Source organism: Aotus nancymaae, unplaced genomic scaffold (assembly GCF_030222135.1).
Source record: "Aotus nancymaae isolate 86718 unplaced genomic scaffold, 86718_ANA_hifiasm-v0.15.2.pri h1tg000025l, whole genome shotgun sequence".
Lineage (NCBI taxonomy): Eukaryota > Metazoa > Chordata > Mammalia > Primates > Aotidae > Aotus > Aotus nancymaae.
This window is the reverse complement of record NW_026988438.1, coordinates 38015740-38039403: the sequence shown is the minus strand read 5'-3', so window position 1 is coordinate 38039403 and position 23664 is coordinate 38015740. Positions and strand designations below refer to the sequence as shown.

General features: G+C 39.4%; 1 protein-coding gene across 3 annotated transcripts in view; it reads right to left on the bottom strand.

Annotated features, from left to right (window-relative positions):
- The window catches only part of RAPGEF5 (Rap guanine nucleotide exchange factor 5), a 251137-nt gene that overhangs the window by 57866 nt on the left and 169607 nt on the right, over nucleotides 1–23664 (bottom strand). For 2 of the 3 annotated variants that reach the window (XM_064380549.1, XM_012447787.2), the window contains 2 exons: nucleotides 17617–17735; nucleotides 17069–17157 (listed from right to left, as the gene is read on the bottom strand). In XM_064380549.1, the coding sequence (XP_064236619.1) occupies nucleotides 17069–17157; nucleotides 17617–17735 (208 nt within the window). Of the gene's footprint in view, nucleotides 1–17068; nucleotides 17465–17616; nucleotides 17736–23664 lie in introns of those variants that run through there. The other variant, XM_064380550.1, reaches the window with a different exon arrangement.

Below are 23664 nucleotides of genomic sequence, written 5' to 3'. Positions count from 1 at the left end.
GCCTGTGTAATGTTTTTACCACTCAAGCACCAAAAGTATCTGTATTATCAACTTTTTTCAAAACTTGAAATACATCATCATTCCGAATGTTAATATTGGCACTAAATTTCAGAAAACATTTTATTGACTTTTTTTTTTTTTTTTTTGGTGTATTAACATGTTCCCATACTGCTAATAAAGACCTATCAGAGACTGGGTAATCTATAAAAAAAAAGAGGTTTAATGTACTCACAGTTCCACTTGGCTCGGGAGGCCTCACAATCATGGCAGAGGATGAAAGAAGAGCAAAGGCAAGTCTTAAATGGTGGCAGGCAAGAGAGTGTGTGCAGGGGAACTCCCCTTTATAAAACAATCAGATCTCATGAGACTTATTCATTATCATGAGAACAGTAGGAGAAAGACTCACCCTATGATTCAGTTACCTCTCATTGGGTCCCTCCCATGACATGTAGGAATTATGGGAGCAACAATTCAAGAAGAGATTTGGGGAGGGACACAGCCAAACCATATCATCTGGTTAAAAGAAATTCTAGGAATATGAGACAGAGTTATCTGCCTCTTTCAAGGCTAAGAACTGGCATGATAGCTAGATTATATTAAAGATAAGCTATTCTACAAAACTAATTTAAAGTAAACACAAGTAAGCACAATTAAAGCTTTTCTCTCCCCTTGAGACAGAGTCTTGCTCTGTCACCCAGGCTGGAGTGGAGTGGCACAATCTCCGCACACTGCAGCCTCCACCCCCCGGGTTCAAACAATTCTCCTGCCCGAGCCTTCTGAATAGCTGGGACTACAGGTGCTTCCCACCATGCCTGGCTAATTTTTCTCTATTTTTAGCAGAGTTGGGGTTTTACCATGTTGGTGGGGCTGGTAGGATCTCCTGACCTCAAATGATCCACCCACGTCCGCCTCCCAAAGTGCTCAGATTACAGGTGTGAGCCACTGTGCCTGACCAATTAAGCCTCTTTCTAAATAATCTGGTACAGGATCTTACACATACCAACAATTTTCAACACAAGAAAATTTACTTTAATGTATTGCCTGTATTTAAAAATACTGCTAGGACAAATATATCAATCAGTGGCTAACAGTAGACATGTCTGTGTTCTGGTTCCAGAGCTGTCATTAGTGTTTTTAATAATGCACAGCTGCTTTCTTTCTCACACAGGTGAAAAGAAGACTCGTGTTTTTGGGTCACAGAGAAAGGTTTGGTCAGCAACCATTTACTGAACTTCTGTGACTAAGGGATAAGCACTGTGCCCTCTGCCATGGAGAATGGAAAGTTATTCACAGGGTTTGGGAATGTGATTGGTGAGATAATTAAATGACCATATAAGGCATCCTCCACACCCCAGGCTGATGAACACCACACTCCTGTGAATATCTGGGCAGTCCTCCACACTGCAACCCCTATCCAGCACATGTCACTGGCCTTGAGTCACCTAAGATGCTCCTATCAAGTTGTTTTCCATCTAAGTGCCAGCAAGCTGAAGTTCCTTTATTCCTACTCAAATTTTATTTTGTCTTTATTTTCTAAGGAGCCCCAAATTTGTTTTGAACCATATCTATCTGTTGCCATGCACCAAGAAGCTGTAGTGGCTTCAAAATGGGGAAGGAGAAAAAGTAAGAGAGGAAAATGGTATTGGCCTCTCTAGGTGAACATACAACAGCCACTGTTTACTGACCACAAACTGTGTGCCAGTACTAATGATAACTGCTGAACCATCATTCAACATTCCTCACCTGTTAGCACTAAGGGCTTTACCTACATGACCTGTACTCCTCATATCCACCCTAGAAGGTGGATTGCACATTGTCTTTTTTGAGATGACAGCACTGGGACTGAGATAAGTAAAGTGAACAACCACCCAGGGCTCCTCAGCAAGATGATGTCTGAAGGGCCTAAGTCCCAGCCCTGGCTCTTTCATGACACTATGCTCTCGTGAGGGTGTGGACCCAAATAACCCATCTGGTTTATGGGAAAAGAAAATACAGGAAACTAACGGAATCTCCAGGTTTGGAAGTGGGAGTAGAGTCATAGACACAAGAAGGTGGTCTTTTATTGGTCTTAAATCACCAAAGATGCCCCTATAAAGTTGTTTTCTATCTAAGTTCCAAGATGCTGGAATTCCTTTATTCCTGTTCAAATTTTATTTTGTTTTTTATTTTCTAGAGGACACCTGGCCATAGCAAATAGATATGAGATCAGCCAATTTTCTTTACAAAGGGTAGAACTGACAATCACATGGAAGGATTAAATGGTCCACAAATTCCTAATGCTTTTAAGATTGGCCTATTATAGGTATTTCTACTTTTAAAAATCTAAATGTAAAGGCAAAAACTAAAAAAAATTGCTTACAAAAGGCCAAATCATAATTCTTCCCTCCCTTCTACATAAATTCTCTATATGAAAGATTATAGATATTGAAAAAAACTGTTTTTCTACTCTCAACACATCAGCTGAGTTTCCTATAATTCAATTCTGACACTAACTACCTGGAGATAGCACAGATCCCGCACACTAGGGGCTCCATCCCAGAAGACTGCACCCCACTTCAAATGCCAATCACAAGTCTCAGGTTGTCACCTGTACTTCCAGCCAATGAGTGTATATCAGGGTTCTCACAACCACCCTCTGTGGTCTGATAACTGTTAAGGGCTCACTAAACTCAGGTAAACATTTACTTACACTTACTGTTTTATTATAAAGGATATAAAGATGGTCAGGTGAAGAGCAGTTACACAGCATGAGGTCTAAAAAGGTCCAGAGCACAGAAGCCTCTGTTTCCGTGGAGTTTGGGTTCACTATCTTTATGGCACATGGAAGTGTTCACCGACCTGGAAGCTCCCTGAATCTCACTGTTTAGAGTTTTTATAGATGCTTCATTAGGTAGGCATGATTGATTAAATCAGGGACCACTGGTGATTAAGTCAATCTCCATCTCCCTTCCCACCCCTCCCCAGAGGTTGAGGGTTGGGGCTGAGAGTTCCATCCCTCTCTAGTCACCCTGAAGCTTTCTAAGGACCCCAGCCACCAGTCATCACATTAGCATACAAAAAGATTCTCCTATCACTCTAGAGATTCCAAAAGTCTTACAAGCTTTTGTGATTAAAAAAAAGAGGGATTAAAAACAAATGCTAAAACAAAAGATGCTCCTATCACCTCTATCACTCATGAAATTCCATGGTTTTAAGAGCTCTATACCAGTGGCAGAGACCAAATAGGTATTTCTGATTATGTCACAATAATAGAATATTATATATAATTAGATACTAAAATCTATTCTTATAAGCACAAATTTAATCTGTGGCATTGTTTAAATAATCCTTCTTCCAAGCCATAATATATGGAATATTTCTTAGTTCATGTTTAATTTCTTATTTGAAAAATGTTTCTAACAATGACTAGGAAGAATATGAGAGTGAATGATGTATAACTCTCAATCACAAAATCAACAGCTCAAATCAGACATAAGAAAAGTACTTATAGCTAAGTAAACCTTGAGTGCTAAGCATACATAAGATTATTCTAAATATTCACTTGTTGTGAAGGATTTAAGAGATGATCCAAACCACTTTATAGGCTTAAAAAAAAATGATTATGTCAGAGGCATTTGAGCCAGTGACTCCATTTTGAATAGGGACTGGGTAAAATAAGGCTGATACCTACTGGTTTGCATTCCCAGAAGGTTAAGGCATCCTAAATCACAGAATGAGATAGGAAGTATGCACAAGGTACACGTCACAAAGATCTTGCTGGTAAAACAATATGTGGTAAAGAAGCCAGCCAAATCCCACCAAAACCAAGACGGTGATGAAAGTGACCTCTAGTCGTTCTCACTGTTCACTATAATGCTAATTATAATATAAGAGCATGCTAAAAGACACTCCCACCAGCACCATGATAATTTACAAATGCCATGGCAACATCAGGAAGTTATCATATATACTCTAAAAAAGGAAAGAACCTTGAGTCCCAGAAAAACTTATGAATAACCTACCTCTTGTTTAGCATATAGAAATAACTATAAGTATCCTTAGTCCATCAGCTCAAGCTGCTGCTCTGCCTACGGAGTAGCCATTCTTTTGTTTCTTACTTGCTTTCACTTTATTCTATGGATTTGCCTTGAATTACTTCTTGCATGAGATACAAGGACCCTCTCTTCGGGTCTGAATTAGGACCCCTTTCTGGTGACAACTATACAATGCTTTAAATCATAGTATGTCTGTATTTCTTTGAAGAAACAAATATATAATTAAGGCATTGGGCCTACAATATCAAAACAAACTAACATAAGCTTCTATTTATAAAACTGCATGCCATTTGTTCCTTCTTTGGGAATCCAACTTTTTTTTTCCCTGGGCGTATTGCTCCCCTGATATTTTAAAATCAGAACCAAACAATATATGTGTCAGCTTCACTTGCAGCTAGTTGTGGCTACAGGACTAAGTTTTGGTTCACGAGGTAAAAGCAAAGCCATGTGTGATAGACAGGTGTGCTCTTCATGACTTTCTTCATCCTGCTGCATGGACAGTTATGCTAGTTTCCATCAGAGCCCAGAAGACCAAGTTCAGACAAGGGATCTCAGACTGACTGACATCAGAGTAGCTTTATTGGCTGTGGACTGTATTTCTCCATACTTATTTTCATGTGAGAGAGAAACACATTTATACCATGTTTAAATCACCATTAGAGCTTTTCTGTTAAATGCAGTTGTGCCTAATCACAAATAATACATATACACTGAAAGTTTTCAGAAGCTCAAATATCTGATCGGCAGTATGATCTGGTTCTCAATTTTCTCAATTATTAAAAGTAGGAAAGGTACATTTAAGGAGTGTTGAGTATGCGAATTCATCCTGATCTCACTACTGTGGATTTCTAGGGTGTGCTAATGAAGACACACTGCCTTGAATGTTTGTTTGTTGGTTTGTTTGAAAGAACAAACACCTTCCCTGGGAAACTGTCGAATAGTGCAAATTGTCATAATAATTCTGAGACATGCACACTATGCCAATCACCATTGGCAGAACTTGAGTTTACTAAAATTGTTCTTTAGAAGCCATCGATACATAAAAATGGCTTGCAATGCCTTCAAATTCAGATCAAACTGAACCAAGACATCAAAGGTCACATTTGATATATCCAACTCCAAGGAGTAATCCAGAATTAGGATGAAAAGATCACTCTGCTCTTTTTTTTTTCTTAATAAAACACATGATATGACATAGATTTAAGATCTGTAAGCTGCTACACAAAAGAAAATATGTAATATCAAGCAAGACTCAAAGAAAACTCAGGGGGAAAAAGCTAACTTGCTGTCAGTACTACATAAATTCTTCTTCATAACAGGTGAAGAAGATTGAAAGGGATATAATAAGAAGGAAAATAGCAGAAGCTATTATATATACCCATTCATCAAAACCATATTCATTTTTACACTGAGAATTTACGTAGGAATATCCAGCCAGGTATGCAATAGACAATTTTAAATTGTACACACTCAATGACGCTTATTTAAAGGATTAAAAGATTCCAAAGTTAGAAGGTTCAGCAAATATCCTAAATGTTAGACAAGGACGCCAAGACTGAAGCAGAAAAGGCTACAGAATTGTTCTGAACATTATTTTCTGTCACTATTTAGATTATGACAAGATGTTCTGGGATTTTTGGTGGTGGTGTTTAGTTTCTGATGGTTTCTGTTCATTTGTATTTAACAATTCTAATTTCATATTTATTTTCTAGATTCAAGGGAAGGACTGCCAGCCAAGTAGCACGGTTAAGTACAAGGCAAAAAAGCTGCAAACTGAATGGAAAAAAAAGGTTTCAATTGTAGAGTAAGAAAGCCTGAGGCAGAAAATGAGGATAATGGGAAATGGGAGGGGAAGGTTATAGTGCTGAAAGGCTGATAGGAAAAATGAAGAGAAGCTCCATTATAGGTAGGTTAAAGGCAAACATTCTCCCCCACAAAGAATATCTCTTTTAGACACAGGCTTGTCAGTTAGAGCAATTCTATGACATTACACCCTTTCAATGAAGCAATAATTGATTGAAACATGCTGTGAGACATTAACATGCAGTGATTGTAATCAACAAATTGCCATCCACCAACATTCCTTCCTCATACTTTATATGACTATCTCAAGTACACACTCTTACACAAAAAAACCCACTTTGTTCCCCCATTTTCTGATAGGATGCTAAATTTTACTTGAGGAAGATGTCATAAACATTTTAAAATTCAGACAAGGACATCTGATGATCTCACTTTAAATCAACAACTGTCTGAGGAGATGACACAAGATCTCTGAGAGAGAGAAACACAGAAAAAGAAAGAAAGACAGAGGTTTTTCAACCGTTGACATTGCCTTAAACACAGTTTCAAGTAATTTCAGCTGCCGATATTAGAGTGAAACTATCATTTTGCTAAAATTACTAGGTTGTCAAACCTACAACTGACAATATCTTGTCTCCATGAATTTCAGTATCTCTTGTTCCCTTTCAGTTTGCTGCTCCAGAAATGCCCCAGTTAAATCACACATTTAAACAAGTTCCTGGAAATACAGCCAAACACTAACAAAACCACATGTGTTTCTACCAAAGCACAATATTAAACATGCCAATAGACACAAAACTGAGAAAAATGGCAATTTAAAAAATGTTAAAGGTTTTAGAACAGAATTTTCCTTTCAAATAAACTAAAACCCCAGTTAGCACTAACTGAACTGGGAAACAGTGCTGAAGAAATTATTTTTCCAAAGAAATACAAATAGAAAAGTAATGTATGTAGCCTTCTTCCTTAAAGGGTACCTATTAGGGAGACAGGATATAAAGAGAATATTAAAAAGGTGTTATCTGTCTCAAATTTATTTTTATGAGAAAACACAAGTTAAATTGAGGATTTGTGTTTCAAAAGCAGCCTTCATCCTATGTTAAAGAGATAATATAGATGTAAGCCAATATCTACATAACAATAAAACCAAGGACTCATAGTTTGCCACTAGATTTTATATTTGAGGCCGAGCACAGTGGCTCATGCCTGTAATCCTAGCACTTTGGGAGGCTGAGGTGGCTGGATCACCTGAGATCAGGAGCTTGAGACAAGCCTGGCCAACATAGTGAAATCCTGTTTCTACTAAAAATACAAAAATTAGTTGGGTGTGCTGGCATATGCCTCTAGTCCCAGATTACTCGAGAGGCTGAGGTAGGAGAATCTCTTGAGGGTGGAGTGAGCCAAGATGGCACCACTGCACTCCAGCCTGGGTAATGGAGTGACATTTTGTCTCAAAAAAAAAAAAAAAAATTTTATATTTGAAAGCAGATTGTAATTTTATATATTTTGATTCTCTGAAACTTGACAAATCGTGTACATACTTATGGCAACTATCAGTAGAGCAGGGTATTTTATTACTTGTAATAATTTATCCTCCAGTTCTAGAAACTTAGAAATTTACTTAACTCCAAAGAAAGAACTAAAGTTCTCCATAGAAGTCTAGCTAAAAAGGTGAGTATCAAGTTGGGCATTTGAGGTAGAGGTTAAAGTATTTCAGGTGAAGTAAATAACTGTAAATAAAGAATAAAAATAAAATAAAATATGCAAATATGAATAAAGGAGAAAGTCCCCTGATTTCTCCATCTTCCATGCTAGCTGCAGTTTACACAGGAAAACTGGGGTTCAGGGGCTAAGGTCAGCACTGAAATTGAGGAAACAAACAGTCAAATACATATGTCACTGAGACAGAACACAGTGTGCAGGAAACCTCCAGATTAGCTCACCTTCAGCTTCTAGGACAAAACCTCCACTCCAATCTATCAGAAAGTGGTTGACATTTTCCTTCAAAGTATTTAAAAAAGAAAGTCCATAAAGTCTTGTTAAGATGCCCAAGTTTTCCACAATTCTCATAGTCTGGAAGCTAGGGATCTAATTTCTAAGGTCATTCTTTCCCCTTCATGTACTCCACTTTCCATTTCCGATCTTCAGATCCTCTTGAAATTAACTTCCTAGAACCCTATAATATTTTGGTTTGTTTCCAGCACGCTCTAGACTTCCCCTCGAACTTTTTCTTTACAAAGTCTACTGTAAATGGTCAACATTCTGTGGCAAAAGCCAGATCCATGAAGCTAACTGTAGCTTCCCTTTAATTAAATATTACAAGTTTAGTTACCCCATGTCTTATTTTCTACTTTATAAATAAATATACATATACAGTCCTATGCCTTTATTGTAGTAAATTCTAACAGCGGACACAGAATAAACAAGGGTGGAAAATGAAAGCAAATCATAAAATTAAAAGTTTAATGAAAGTGTTCATCTCTCCACATAGTTCACTACAAATATTAGGTAATCACTGAATAAACTACTGAACATTTTTCTGAATACTTTAATTTCATTTGGAAAACTGTAACATTTGCATAACCTTTCACGCTGAAATTGTTTGTAAAATTAACATTCAGATTATAAACTATAGCTCAAATGTGGTATAAACATGAAAATGATGCAATTAAAAAACGAATTCCAATGATCCATTCTCATTCTAAATCGCGGTAGTGTCCCTGAAAGTATGCTATACTTCTATTAAATATATCCTTATCCATTAAACATTTTCCTTTGCCCATTGGTTGTGTTGTAATGAAAACTTCCACATTTCCATTATTAATCAGTGTATGTTAATGATCTTATGCTTCAGCTGGGTCTCCCTTCACTTCACCTTGCTTCATTAACAACAAGGGTATTAATTAACCCACAATCTACTGGCAGTGTAAAAGCATCAATTCCCTTGTTATCATACATAATATTGCATGTTCAAAGGTGGTGAGAATAGATTAACCCAGAAGATGAGCACCTCAAATGAAATCCACAGTCAAAATTTAATTTTTAATCACTTCTCATGTGAGTAGTCTGATAGCGTCAGCTGGAACTAGGATTATCTCTCTCTCTCTCTCTCTCTCTCTCTCTCTCTCTCTCTCTCTCTCTCTCTCTCTCGACCTTTTTGAAGTAGTTAGCTTACCCAGTGGCCATCCTGCTCACAGCTGGATGCCAAGAAGCAGGTCTTTGTGCTGGAGATTAGAACACTCTTAAGTGGGTACTGAAGCACCTGATTTGGGGCTTACAGCTTGAGTTGAAAGTTGGATTTTTATTTCAATTATGCCTTTCAGCCATGATTCCAGTCTCTAGCAAAAATAATCTTTGACATAAAACTCGGAATATATTTGGGCTTGTTTCCCGATTCAAATGGTCACCCAATCACTGAAGCAAACTGAATTAACTTCTACCTTGGCTTCTATGTCTATTAAATGGGGATAATTATCTTGCACAAGGATCCATCTAATGGGACAAGGTTTGAATAAATAAATTTGTGTCTGGAATAATCTTTGAACCTGGTTCTCAAATGTCATGTGGCTTAAAGCCTCTGCTTTCATAAGTGAAACAATTGAGAAAATTTCTAAACAATTCTAATTATCTCATCACTTTGTCAGCATTAATTTACAAAGCCTTTCGATGCTTCAGTTATGGTCAACAAATATAGTACATTACATTCTCCATATTAGTAATTAGGAGAGAAGCTCAAGGAACTACCAAAATCCAAACCAAAACAAAACAAAAACCACAGCACACACATTATAAAGCATAACAGAAATCATAATCTAATTTGAGCACTTTTTCTCTTTTGATAGCATTCTGGAGATTTTTACTGTCACTGTAGATAGCTGTTTCAAGTCTTTGCTTTATCTAGAAAAAACAAGCCCTTAGCAAACAGTGGTACTCTTCATCTGCATCTGAGGCACACCCAGGGCAGCTGGAGTTTGTGCTAATGAATTCAGTCTTTCATTGATTTTTTTTTTTTATTAGCATGTATGCAAACAAATTAATCTTTTTTTTTTTTTTTTTTTTGGAGACAGAGTCTCACTCTGTCACCCAGGCTGGACTGCAGTGGTGCAATCTCAGCTCACTGAAACCTCCCCATCCCAGGTTCAAGCAATTCTCATGCCTCAGCACCACCACTCATGGCTTTTTGTATTTTCAGTAGAGGCGGGGTTTTACCATGTTGGCCAGTCTGGTCTCGAACTCCTGACCTCAACTGATCTGCCCGCCTTGGCCTCCCAAAGTGCTCAATCTAAGATTTTAAAGCTACAGTTTCATAAAGCTGAAAAAGACTAAGTAGCAGCCCAGTCCAGTTATTTGCCTTGGATAAAGTGATTTTCACAGTTTAAGATGGTAGAAAGCTGATATCCTTATCAAACATTTCCACAAATGCAGATTCTGTGGGTTCCAACAGTAGTTATTTACCATCTAGGGATACCTATTCATACTTCAAATTTCTTTTATGTTATTTTAAAATTTTTAATTAAGTCTATTTCTTTTGATTCTGAACTTTGTTGCATTTGATGAGAAGTTTCACGTTAATTCTTAAAATACTTTAAATACATTAAACTATCCTCCAGTTTTTTTTATTTTTAAAGACATGGATATAGTTATCCCAAATTAGTGCTTGGAATGATACTGGTTATTTAGAAACCCATCATCTAATATACAATATTTTCCTACTTATTTTGTTTATTGTCTGATTCCCTCCAATAGAATATAAGCCTTCAGGAGGGTAAGGAGTTTGTCTGTTTTGTATCCCTGGCGTTTAGAACAGTGCCTATGCAGCTGGAGGTCAAAGATGTTTAAAGGAATTAAATAAATAAAGAAACTAAAATTTTCTAAGAGATTCATTCGGGTGCATACACAAACTGAATAACTACAAATGCACTGTTACATTTTTTATAGAAGCAGCTTATAAAGCTTAAAGTTAAGGAATTGAAGGGAAAGAGATATGATGTAGCATATTTCATCACTGAGGGAAAACTGCTGCTTTTCTCCTGCAACACTATTTCTGAATATCCCAAAATAGCTTGGTAATAAAACTCTGCAAATGGAATTTAGTAGTAAGGTGATAAATCAAAGCTATTCTTTAGAAATGTTATGGCATAATTTCTCAAAGGAACTTAAAAAGTTTCCCATTGGACAAGGTTCTATAAAAACACACTTAAATCATAAGCAGGTATGGCCACTCAGCCTTGGATTCTAAGCTTAATACCCTGACAACATTCTAACAGCTCTATGAGGCTGCAGAAATGTAGCAGTAATATGAAGTTAGACCAAATTTCCATCACTTGTGCAAGGGCTAAGTGACGGTGTTTTCAGCATAAAATGACTTTGGAGGTCATCCACACGAATTCTCAGGTCTCCCTCCCATCTAAAATCCTATGTTTCTGTAACATATTTTGAAAGGAAAGAAGATATAGATCTTTTTGAATCAAAGAGTTTTAGTGATGAAAGATGCTTCAGAGATCATTTCATTTATTACTTGCTCAAAGTCTCTGGCTGGTTTTTTAATGGAGTCCAGATCTGGTACTCAAGACGTTAGAATTTCATTTTAGTAACCTTTCTACTCTGCTATATGCATTTTCTCCTTTCTTAAAACATTATTTCTTTCAGAAGCATTCTTGGCTGTGAAACCTAAGGACCACCCAGGAATTTATGTAGTGTGACAGAATCCACACAAAAATCCAAATGGCTTTTGTTCACTATAGTTGCACCTTCTCATTCCAAGAGCTGAGAAACCAAACATTTTGTGTGTCCAGTACCTCTGTTCCCTCTGATGGTGTCCTTTTCTCTAAAACCACTTTAATGGATGGAATGGCAGGGTGGGTTGGTCAGTTATGAACTTCCCAGGCTGTAGAACTCCAGGGCAGGGGCCAGTGGACATGAGGCTGGACATACAGTCCTCTAAGAGGGGTCAGAAACGGGAATGATGTCCCTGACTCTCTGTATATCTATAACCATTAGAAACCTGGAATAGGTCTTTAAAAATGTAGAAGTGAGACAATGTTCTATTTCAGTGGCTTTCAGCTTGCCTGCAGATTGCATCCCCTGGGGAACTTTTACAGCCCTTCAGGCCTAGGCCTCAACTGAGGCCAACTGAATTAGGATCTCTGGACATTGCTATTTTGTTCAAAGTGTCCCAGGTGCTGCTAATGTACAGCTACAGATAAGCTACACTGGTCTATTACATGACCTTACAGAAATAAAAAGACATAAACAGAAGATAATTCTGTGTGCATATCAATTGCACAAAATCATGAAAGGACTTACCACCATCTAAATATTTACCCACCCTCAAAAAGTTTTAGTACTGCAAAAGCCATGCTGCTACAGGGTTATTATGGTCTGGTAACCTGAGAGAAAAAGCCTGGAATACAGGCACCCAGCATCATTCCAGACATGCAAATAGGCAAGGTAAGCAAGGAAGAAGTTCATCTACATTGTCTTCTACCTTTCCAAGGAGAAGAAGACAGATATTCTTAATTTTCCTCTATGAAAATTACATCATTAAATATCAAGGGACGATCATGAGCTTGGTGCTGGCAGGAGGGAAGATTAGAAAGTTAATAGAAAATGAGGTGCCTGCCCTTGCTTTACTCAATGTTTTATCAGTGCAATGTTAAAAAAAGTCACTAGCTGGGCGCGGTGGCTCACGCCTATAATCCCAGCACTTTGGGAGGCCAAGGCGGGTGGATCACGAGGTCAAGAGATCGAGACCATCCTGGTCAACATGGTGAAACCCCATCTCTACTAAAAATACAAAAATTAGCTGGGCATGGTGGTATGCGCCTGTAGTCCCAGCTACTCAGGAGGCTGAGGCAGGAGAATTGCTTGAACCCAGGAGGCGGAGGTTGCGGTGAACCAAGATCGTGCCATTGCACTCCAGCCTGGGTAACAAGAGCGAAACTCTGTCTCAAAAAAAAAAAAATGGTCACTAGGCTGACCATCAAGAGCTTCTAGATGGTATCAGCTGAGTGAGACACTCCTATCATATACAACAGGCACTTCACAGAGGTTGTTTCCTCTTTAAAACAGTAAGGAACTCACTTCTTCAATCACATGCTCAACCTACTATGTGCCGCTAAACGTGAACTCCCAACACTGAGGTATCTCTGAAAGAATCAAGGCAGGCTGTGTAGACATTTCCACACAGAGGCATGTTAACAGAATATACTGAATGATAACCTCCTGAAATAAATTTAAAAAAAAGCAGCCATACCTAAAGGAAATCAGGTCAGGCCTAATGAGAATCAGCTGGTAGGCTTTACCTATTCCTACTATTCTATTCTCTGTTGGCTTTTTTTTTCTTGGAAACCTGTAATCATAAGTACATTTTCTTCAAAAAGATGAATAACGAAATGGGAAAGAACATATTTCCTATGTTTTCCCTAAGGCAGACCTGTCATAACACAAATTCAGAAAGGAAAATCAGTAAGAAGGGGTTTCTCTATATAATCCACAGTTTTCCCCCTGCTTTGAAACATAAATCATCATTCACTACAGAAGCATCTGTAAACAAAACACACTTTATCCTCTCTAGGGAGAAGAAAGGGTTAAACAGGTCCAGCTACCAGCAGGACCACAACAGAGCAGGACTGGCTGGGCCCAAACTTGCTCCTCCATCCCTTCAACTCCTCTAACTCACAGCTCCTTGTTTTTTTCTTTCTTGCCTTCCTCTCATGTAAATAAATCTCATGCCCAATGATGTTTGCCCTATTTCTGGGAAGATAAAAGATAAAACTCCAGAAACAACTTGATTTTCCTCTAATATTTCAAAATATTTCAAGTCAAAACCTGAACCTTGGAAAAAAAAAAAAAAAAAGGAAAATCTTTGAAAATAGCTTCAATCACCGTCCAGGTTCACAAATAAATATCCAGTTACCAGACTCACAGCTTTCCTACTTTAAACAATGAAGAACTATTGAACAAAGGAAGAAATGTTGAAAAATTTAGATGACAATGAATTTCATTGCTGCTTGCTTTCAGAGAGCTAACTTAGTAAACAAAAAGGGAGCTTGTCACAGATGAATGAACATTTCAAAACTGGCTGCAAAGAAGGACCCAAATGCCTGGTTGATTTACTTGTTCCTTATCAGCATTTCCCACTGATCTTCTCTTTAAGAGTTTAAGAAATTCACTCATTCACTCATGCATTCCTTCATTCCACAGATATCACTGGATGACTTCTTGTGCCTTTCATTACTAAGAAGGAAAGATATGCACTTTAGGAACTATGAAAATATGTAAAGTAGGTGTGTGGGGGTCAACTTATTTAGGAAAATCATTAGTAGGTTGCTTTTAAGCACCTCTAAAATTATTTCCTTTAAAAACTCAGCTTGATTTGCTGACAGAATACTGTATGAATTGTTTAGTTTTTTTGTATTCTATTCTCAAGTCCAGTCACAACAGAAATGTCTTATCTAAATAGCCTTGGCATTCTCCTCCTGCTATATTCCATGGAGTAAACTTTATTTGCATGTTAACATCAATCAGTATTTCTACTTGTCCTATGGGAGCACAGGCCTCCTCTATTGGGTCCTGCAGCTACATTTTCACAATTTAGTGACTTTTGTGGGAAAGGGATGAGAAATTACTCACATCTCTTGTTCAGCTATCTTCCTCAGCCTCTGGTGGGTCCAAAAATGTAAGAATCCAGAACAGGCTTATCCCAGCCTCCAGGACCATTCCTTTTCTCCCATGGACCCTCTCCTCCTCACTGCTATTGGACCGTGTGGAGGGCCACCATATGGCTGCATGCGGCCCCAGATGGCTCCATCTCCCTAAAAGGGGTGCTCAAGAACATAAAAATGCTGCTGTGTACTTTTATTGCAGCCCCTTCTCATTTTCCTCCATCTGTCCTCCATATGGTTTATGCAACTCTCTTCAGCTCCTGCATACCCGGGCCTTTGATAATGAGGGTTGCTTACCTGACCGAGATAAAGAACTAGAATTCACCTTTGTCAGTGACAAGGGGCCTTGTTACTTTAAATAACTGATTCGCTTAGTATTCAAACTATTAATATCTGCTTTTCTTCAATTTGCACACACTTGTTTTATATTTATTATATATCTTGTAATCTTATTAACAGAAACCACATGGTGGCTTTTCTGTTGAGTTTTCTCCAAGTGCCACAGTTGAGGTTTGAAGAGCTACATGTGACTTCCACTTAAGCATCTCTTTTATATACATATTAATCACTTTCTCCAAAGTTGACTTTTCCATTTTCATAAAATCTTTCTTTGATGAAAGTTATTACCATTTTTGCCACTCAGATGACTCTGCAAAACTCTAAAGTTTCACATGTGTCTTCTTCCCAAACTCTAAGGAAACGAGCATGAATTAGGCGAGGTGACCCCAACCAACCCCTTTATCCCCACTTAGGTTGGTGCTGGGAAAGTCAAGCCATGAAGTCCTGGTCCTCTTGGCTTTGTGAGCACAAGGCAGAAGTGACATAAGTGATCCCAGGGGTTGGTATAACTGAGAAGAAAGCAAGAATAAGTCACTAGACAGCATGTAAACCACTCTATTTCCCAATAGGAGGCAACTTCTGACATCAGCAACAATAACAAGAGTGATCTGTCATTCCCAGTGTTAAGCAGTGGGAACTTGTGAGCACCTGAGCCATTTTCTCAAAAGTAAAGAGAACACAAACTAATGACAATTAGAAAGAAAAAGAAATCAAGCTAGGCCTGCGCAAATTTTAATAATTTCCCCACTTGCCAATGTGACCCAGACACAAAGTCTTGCATTATAGAACTGTAGTGTTACTAAGAAGAAGAAGAAAGCATTCAATCTTTCCAAACATCTACTAAAGTGTCTCTTCCATGACAGATAATTTGCCTATACTCTAGTTCAAACCACCTGTGTAAAGCAGTCTGGCAATCAGTAGACTGAAAATTAGACCCACTTCCATGATGACTATTTTTGATGAAGCAGAACATGAGAATAGTGCTAAAATGCACCAAATATTAATCTATAGACATACAAAATCAACCCAGCAAATGCCAAGAGAATACGTTTTTTTTTTTTTAGTGGTGTGTTTAGGGTATATAAATGACAGCTATTGATTTTGTCTTCAAACATATGCAAAATAAGGTATCTATCTGAATTTTAAAACCAAACAATAACTTTTCTGTAGGATACATGATTCGGTCATTTTTATACTTTTTTTTGGTGCCCATTTACGTATTTCACACATCCTTGTTTCTCTTATTGTCCTTAATAATGGAATATAGACCCAGACATCACTTATGTTCAGATACAACTCCAGGAACACAAGGAAATTCTTGTTCCCACCTAAGCTGTCATTTAACAATTCTTCCTGCACAGTAAAAATCTAAGAAAACTGTGGGTCTCACAGGTTCTATGGTAGAAGCAAAAAGTGCATTTTAGTTAAGGAATCAAGTTGTAAAATGCAGGCTACAGTCAGAGGCCTATTCATTGGAATAACTGCTCCAGCATGGAACAAATTACAAATTCTGGTTAAGAGAAGCAAGTACTCTCCCTTCTGAGATAAAGGAAGTTACGGATAAGTCATTTTGTAAGTAGAACAGTAGGGTTTCCAAAAGTGCATGGGTGAAAAAGCAAAATGAGTGTTCTATTCTCAGATTACATTTAAAAGACAAGAAGTCTGATCAATAAGGCTTTAGTGCACTACAATTTCTGGTCTGAAAAGCTGTGAGTATCATAGCCTGCACCTCAGGGCTCGTTCTGACCAAGCAGTTTGTAAACCACTTGGAAAAAGGCAGAAGTTGCCACTAACCATGTAGCTGCTGAGTAGTTGCATTAATTGTTGACATTTGGCACGGAGGCTGCTGCCCCCAGCTCAGCAGTGCCTACATGCCAGGTGAATGCTGCTAACCCTCCTCCCCCTTGTATTTCTTTTCATTCTATTGAATGTTGGCCTCTTGCCAACTGCCTTTAGGTGAGATTTGGGAAAAATTGCCAAAGAAACAAGAACAGCTGCCTTCATATCATTTTCTTTGTACAGCTACTTCCCAGGGAGCTGCTTGGGATCTACATGTGTCCATTTACTGGATTTAAACAAATCAGCACAAGGCAAGGGATGAGTTGCACAAAGCATATGCTATTTCTCCCCACCCCGGTTTCAGCTAACAGTGGGAACCTTGCCCCTGAGGGTACTGACAAGGGCATCAGCTGCTGTGAGTCTGGAAGCATGAGCTACTCAGAGCCTTACCTGTTTCTTTGTCCTGGACTTCTTCCAGGTGCAAGTCATTCAAAAGGTGCTCCAAAATCTTCTCTGGGGTCCCAGACACCACCACATATCTGTCAGAGAGCAGAGAGTCCACTGAGTCATCCTCGGTGGAAGACTGCGAGCGGCTGCTCCATTCATCGTCCTCATCCTCCTCGTCGATGTATTTGAAATAAGGCACATCGAAGGTAGGCAAGGGCAGCTCTCGGTCTGAGAGCGCTGCGGCGGAATCTTTCCTCTCCAAATGAGGGTCAAAGACCCTCAGCCGGGAGCTGCCCATTGTGAATGGTTACTAACAAAGGCATCCCCTAAATGCTAAGAGATCTTGCCATCCCTGTCCTTTCACTGGGAACTGAGTCCATCTGGCTGCTAAGAGCTCTGCAGTCAGCTAGAACGCTGGAGAGGCGGAGAGAAAAGAGAGGGAGGGAGGGTAGAGGAGGCAGAGAGCGAGTGAGATGGAGCAAGGGAAGGGAAGGCAGGCAGGGAAAAGGAAACGGGAGCGCGTGCCTCTGTGGCTGCAGGGAAACTCTCACCTCCAATGGCTCTCCGCACTCCCAGCTGTGGGGGCTGGGCCACAGCACTGCACTTTCTTCAGCACCAGGACGCTCTGGTCTTGCTCTTTAACCTGAACAGTCGTCACTTCATCATCTTGCTTTAATTGTGGACAGGGATGATGGATGAGAGAAGGAGAAAGAGAGAGAAAATTAAAAGGGCGGGGGGAAGGAGCTAACTAAAGCTGCATTTTCTAGAGTTGTTTTACAGTATCATCTCTTTAAAGATTCAAAATAAATTAGGAGTCTGGTCCAAAATCTCCCTCTAATAGTAAAGTATCCAGGCTCAAGTGCTATGAAAACTTAAAACATTAGAGAGACATAAATAGTTTAAAGGAAATAAAAAAACAAAGTAGAAGTGGAATTCAGAGTTTATTTTGAAAACTACCTGAACAATTTAGAAACTGCAAAGTTCAAAGTTTCAAAAAGTACAAATACTAATTACATGTATACTATATTCTCTTTTAACTGGTAGATGTTTATTAAACACTCTATTAAAGTTGAAAAATCATAAAAAGTACATTATTTAAACAATAAGACAGCCATATTCAGTAGCTGTAATCACCCCTACTTTAAAAGGCAGGCAAGGAAAAAAAAACAAAACTACCCACTCCATCATTCAGTTCAATTTTTTTTTCAAGACTTGAGATGGCCTTCAAATTTATCATGTACTTGTTTTGCCAGAACACAAGCAAAAATGGATCTCTAGTTAGAATCTCATCTAGGCTGAAATTTGGATGTCATGGGTGAGTGCACAGACTTTCTTCACCTCAGTCCCTTTTTAAAAAGGAGAGACGGCTGAACCATCATTCATTTCTGCATACACAGCTTCCACAGCCCAGAGTGAGTGTGGCCCGCTGACGTGGCTCTGTCACAGAGGACAGCTTTGCTGCTGACCCAGCAGGCTGGCCTCAGACTCTGAGAGCCATAAACACATCCAGAGTGTTTCGTGTGAAATTCTTTCGACGTGCAACATCCAGTAAGCGTAAGGTAGCCCGGGAAAAAAGAACTATAAGATGCATGTCAGAAAATCTGGCGTCCCTATTTCTGAGGATTTGAGCAAAAGATTAAAGCAAGAAAAGTTGAGAGTAAGTAGGTTTCACTTTAAAAACGATATCACCTCTTTAAAAAGGGTACTACATGCTTAGGGCTCCTAGCATGTTTCCCCCTAATGACAGAAAATCCTACCTACCTAGGCTCAGGTACAAACATAAAAGAGGATATCCCCACCCCCAAAGAGAAAAAAATACCCATTGGGCCTTATTAATTGGTTCTACAGGCTAATCAGGGATGTCAATGTATTTTATTCACCTTTCATAAGAATAGAAAGGTACTAATCTTGCCCTAATTGCCAGCCAAATCAGTAATAAAATTGTGATTTTACCTCCTGGTATTCTGGTTCCTTAGAAAATGTAATAAGCTAATCATTTACGTCCTCCAGGATTTTCTTAAAACCAAAAAATATTTGTCATTCTAAACAGCAATATAATTTTATGATCATTCATTTTTAATCTTTTAGTGGTAAATAATTTCACTATGTAAAACCGATGTATTACATTTCAGCAAGGTCAGAAGCACGCAGTTACTGTGGCAATTAATGCTGGATATTCATTGTTAAACTCCCTGGGGACGACAGTGGGACTCCCGTAACATGAATACCAATGTGTAATTGCTATCTTTCATTTCTCCAAAGGGGTTCTTTTGTTATACATGTGGCTGAAGTGAAATAAGGTGGCTGAAGAGAAGTGCATACATTGACCGAAAAAAAAAAAAAAGCAGAATGAGGGTCTGGGATGCTGAGACACACAGAACAAACAAATAATTCTGTTCTCTGAAAGGACAAAAATCTTTCCCTTAAATCGTGCGCCAATACTCATTTTATATGAGCTTGCTGTCATTCTGAAGCGTGTTTTACATTCTATGTGCATGTGATATATGGCATTATTAACTTCCACAGGCCATGCACATACATATGGATGGGAAGGGCTTCTCTAATGCCTGTGTAACTAATATGTATTACATGGCTGTGCACACAGCAGCCACACTCTGCCGGGCAGGGGAAGGGCTGAATCATATTGATGTACTATCAATAGCATCTATGTCATTGTGATAGTTTTCCATTTTGAAGACCTGTTAAAAGTGAAGAAGAGAAAAAGCAGAAAAATTAATGTATAAAGGGAAATATGTTATCTAAAATTGCCATAAAAACATAATAATCCTCTGTATTACATCTGGCTCTCAAGAAGGAAAGGTAATTTAATGTTTCCTGACCCAGGTATGCTTGACTAATTTCTCATCATGAGAAAGAACAGAATCATCATAGTTGAGGTTCTGGGTATGAAATTTTGTTCTTGTGCTTGCTTGGTTAAGATTAAAAGTGTTAAGAAAACTAATAACAGAAAATATATTCAATGACAAATAGTTCATAAAATGCAGGTAAAGTATTAAAACACTTAAGTGACATTCATTCAACAAATAATGAGGGCTTCCTTTGCATAAGGCACTGTTCTGGACACCAAGTGGCAAGTGAAGATGAGTGAGGCAAGTATCCTGCTCTTAACTGACAAGTTAATAGGCTCCATGACAACATAAGTATAACAAGGTGACCACCCTAAGATGTGGCCAAATGCAAGAGACAATGCAAAAGTAGAATCCATGGGCTCTGACAATCAAAGATAACTACAGGTGATGGAGAGAATGGAAATACCATTAAACAGGGGAGAAAGTGTATGAAGGAGCGATTCTAGGGAGACTGATGCTTCTGATTTTAAACATTGACATTTCGTACTAAGACAGCCTGCCTGCCATAGATGTTTAGCAAGCAGTTAGAAGTAAAGAACTAGGCCTCCTCTAAACAAAGGTCAAGGGAAAAGACAAATTTAAGAATTATTTAAGCTTTGGTAGTGGATGAGATTGTTAAGGAGTAGCAGGAAAGAGGCAGAACTATGAACATGGGGGATTAAAGGAACTAAAAGCAGAGTAAGGGGAAGAAGTAAAGAGGGAGAATATTAGAGAAATGGGGGAACCTACTTACAGAGAGACCATGAAGACCACCACCAAGATGAGCCAGGAGAGCCAGGACAGCGCTGTATTAGGAGACCCCAGGAGAAAGCCTGCCTGACACTAACGTTTACAAAGATGGTAAGTCTAAGAAAAAGTGATGATGAAGTCACTTTAGGTCAAATGTGTTCAACTGTGAGTGAACAAAGAGGAAGAGAAGACTACATCTTGGAAATTTCCTTATAAAGGAAAGAAGTCAGCTTGAAGAGGCCCATTCCTCCAAAATCAAACCTGTCTGAAGCAGCCAGTACCGGAGAACCTTTCAGATGGCAAATGCTGAGAATCATCTAGCTCGACCCCATGACATTCAAGAAGTCATACAAGCAGCACAACTTCCAATGCTGTTTGCCTTTAGGTTTGTGAATGCATTAACTGAAGATGCATTTGTCGCTAATAGCTTGTTATACTTCTTTTCATCTCACAACTTTCTTGGCCTAATTCTTATTTATCCCAGAAAGTTCACTTCAAGAATCACCTCCTCCAGGCAGCCCCCTGGCCTTCAGTTTGATCTTGCTGGCCCTTCTGTGTGACCTCACAGCACCACACGTATCCTTCTAACTCAGCACTCTGAGGAGCACTTACTGATGCACTTTCTGTCCCTGCCTTGCCCAAGCTCACTTGTGGGCGAGTACCCTATCTTCTTTCACTTTGAATTCCCAACAATTAACCAGGTATTGACATTTCACAGACACTCAATGAACATTTACTGAATATGTTTATAAACAAAAGGATGAATGAATGCATGTGCATTTTAAAGTGGAGGTTTAGAGAGCAACACATTAAATCTCATTTTTCTTTTTTTGCGGGGTGGGGGGACATTTTTACTCTGTCACTCAGGCTGGAGTGCAGGAGCACAATGTCAACTCACTGCCACCTCTGCCTCTTGGACTCAAGTGATCCTCCCACTTCAGCCTCTTGAGTAGCTGGGACTACAGGCGCACACACCAACCATGCCCAGCTAATTTTTTATTTTATTTTTTTGTAGAGACAGGGTTTCACCTTGTTGCCTACGCTGGTCTTGAACTCCTGAGCTCAAGCAATCTGCCCATGTCAGTCTCCCAAAGAACACCTTAAATCTCTGAATATATTTCACTTGGTGAATTGTGATAGAGCCCAGAGAAGCGACATTTTGCTAAGAGGTGCTCTTCCTAAGGAGGGATCGTCAAACTCTGCTGGTGGTCGTCAAACTCTGCAGGGCACTGGCCTTACCTGCTCTGCATCCTGACCATCAGCTTAGCTAAGGCACTCAAACAGACAGTGCTAACCTGAGAAGAACAGCTGGCATGCTTGTTAAATTGGACAATGGCAAAGCAAGGCAAGGGGTTACATATCAGATCAGAACGACCTGCTCTAATTCAGGATCTCAGCCTGAGAGTGGCTTATGTCAGACAGCACCGAGCCTTGACCACTACTTAATATATGAAAAGTATTTTGTGAAGTATAAAACATCATGCAATTATTAGTTACTGGACCATTAATAGCTAATATAATTTTATTCCATAGTGGCAGAGGTAATGACAACTCAAGAACTAAGGAGACAATACTGCCACATGCAACAAACAGAACCACTAGGAATGGGCAACTGGGGAGGAATCAGCCACCACTAGGCAGATAAACCTATAACAACTACCAGTAACTGAGGGCTTACTGTACCACAGGCAAAGCTAAGAGCTGAAGATCCACTATCTTACCTAATCACTATAATGATCCTATGAGATTAATGCTATGAAAATTCCGATTTTACAAATGGAGACGGGAGCCCAGAGATGAAAGGAGAAAGATCACAGAGCAAAGCTGAGATTGAACCCAGACAGGCTCGATGCGAGTGCTCTTAACCAGAACCACAAATGTCCCCTAAGATGGCCAGTGCTCTATATTACAGATGACAATTATCAAAGATGCCACTTTCCCTCGTGCTGACTGCCAGTGCAGGGCAATCGTTCGTGGGTCAGGCAACAGGGGTGCCTAGGCCAAAGTCAGGGTCAAAAGCTCGAGCTAGCATAGCCAGTTGTTAGTTCCAGATGACCTGTCTGGTTTGGGAAAGCCATACAAGGGCTTTCATTCCAAGAGAGGAAGAGAGTTGGAGGAGCCGAGTGCAGTGGTGTGACCACAGCTCAACCAGCTCAGATCAGGCAGCGCTCGAGACCCTGCAAGGGGAAAATGAAGTGCCGACCAGACCCGAGGCAGGGACCAAGGCAGAAACGGAGTTAAACACGGCAGGGACTGGCTTTAGAGGAAGGCGATGTTTGTGGGCACCTATGTCTATGCAACTTGGGACACAGAGACATGCAGGTTAAGGCTGGTGGAGGTGGGGTTCCCGGTATGTAAGCTGCCTCAGGCCTGCTGGGCTCAAGAACTGGGTGGACATGAATTACAGACTTTAATGTGGTTAATTTTATGTTATGTAAATTTTACCTTAAAATTGAAAAAAAAAAAAAGATCTCAGCAGAGATGAGTCTGTGGACACAGATTTGTTAGTCAGGGGCCACATGAATCTGCCCCAAGGAGCCACAAGGAGCTCTGAGAAATATGTCCTGAGAGATACAGTTTAGGTAGCCAGAGGTCCAAGAAAGAAGAGTTCAGAAGGATAAGTAACAGCAGGTTATTTCCACTTTCCGAGCCACTCGGCCCTCTGGGAGAGGAAGCCCTGGAATTACTCATGATGTTCTAGAAAGGTGACTTTCCACTAGTGGGTGATGAGATAAAAGTGGCTGATTGTGGACCAATTCAAAGAAGTGCTAACAGCAGAGATGGACCCAGCTCTCTCCCAAGATGAAGCACAGTGTGTCAACATATCATTAAAAAATGAAGATGATTCCGGATTGAGAGTCAGGGCCATGCTCTGCACCCTTTCTAACATAAAGATTCTATAAAATTATTCTTGATTCCACTTTCTCACAGAAGCCCAAAGCGTTGGCTCTCCTAAATAGGAAGAAGGCACATGATTTAGCAGTTGGGTATCTCTTCCCA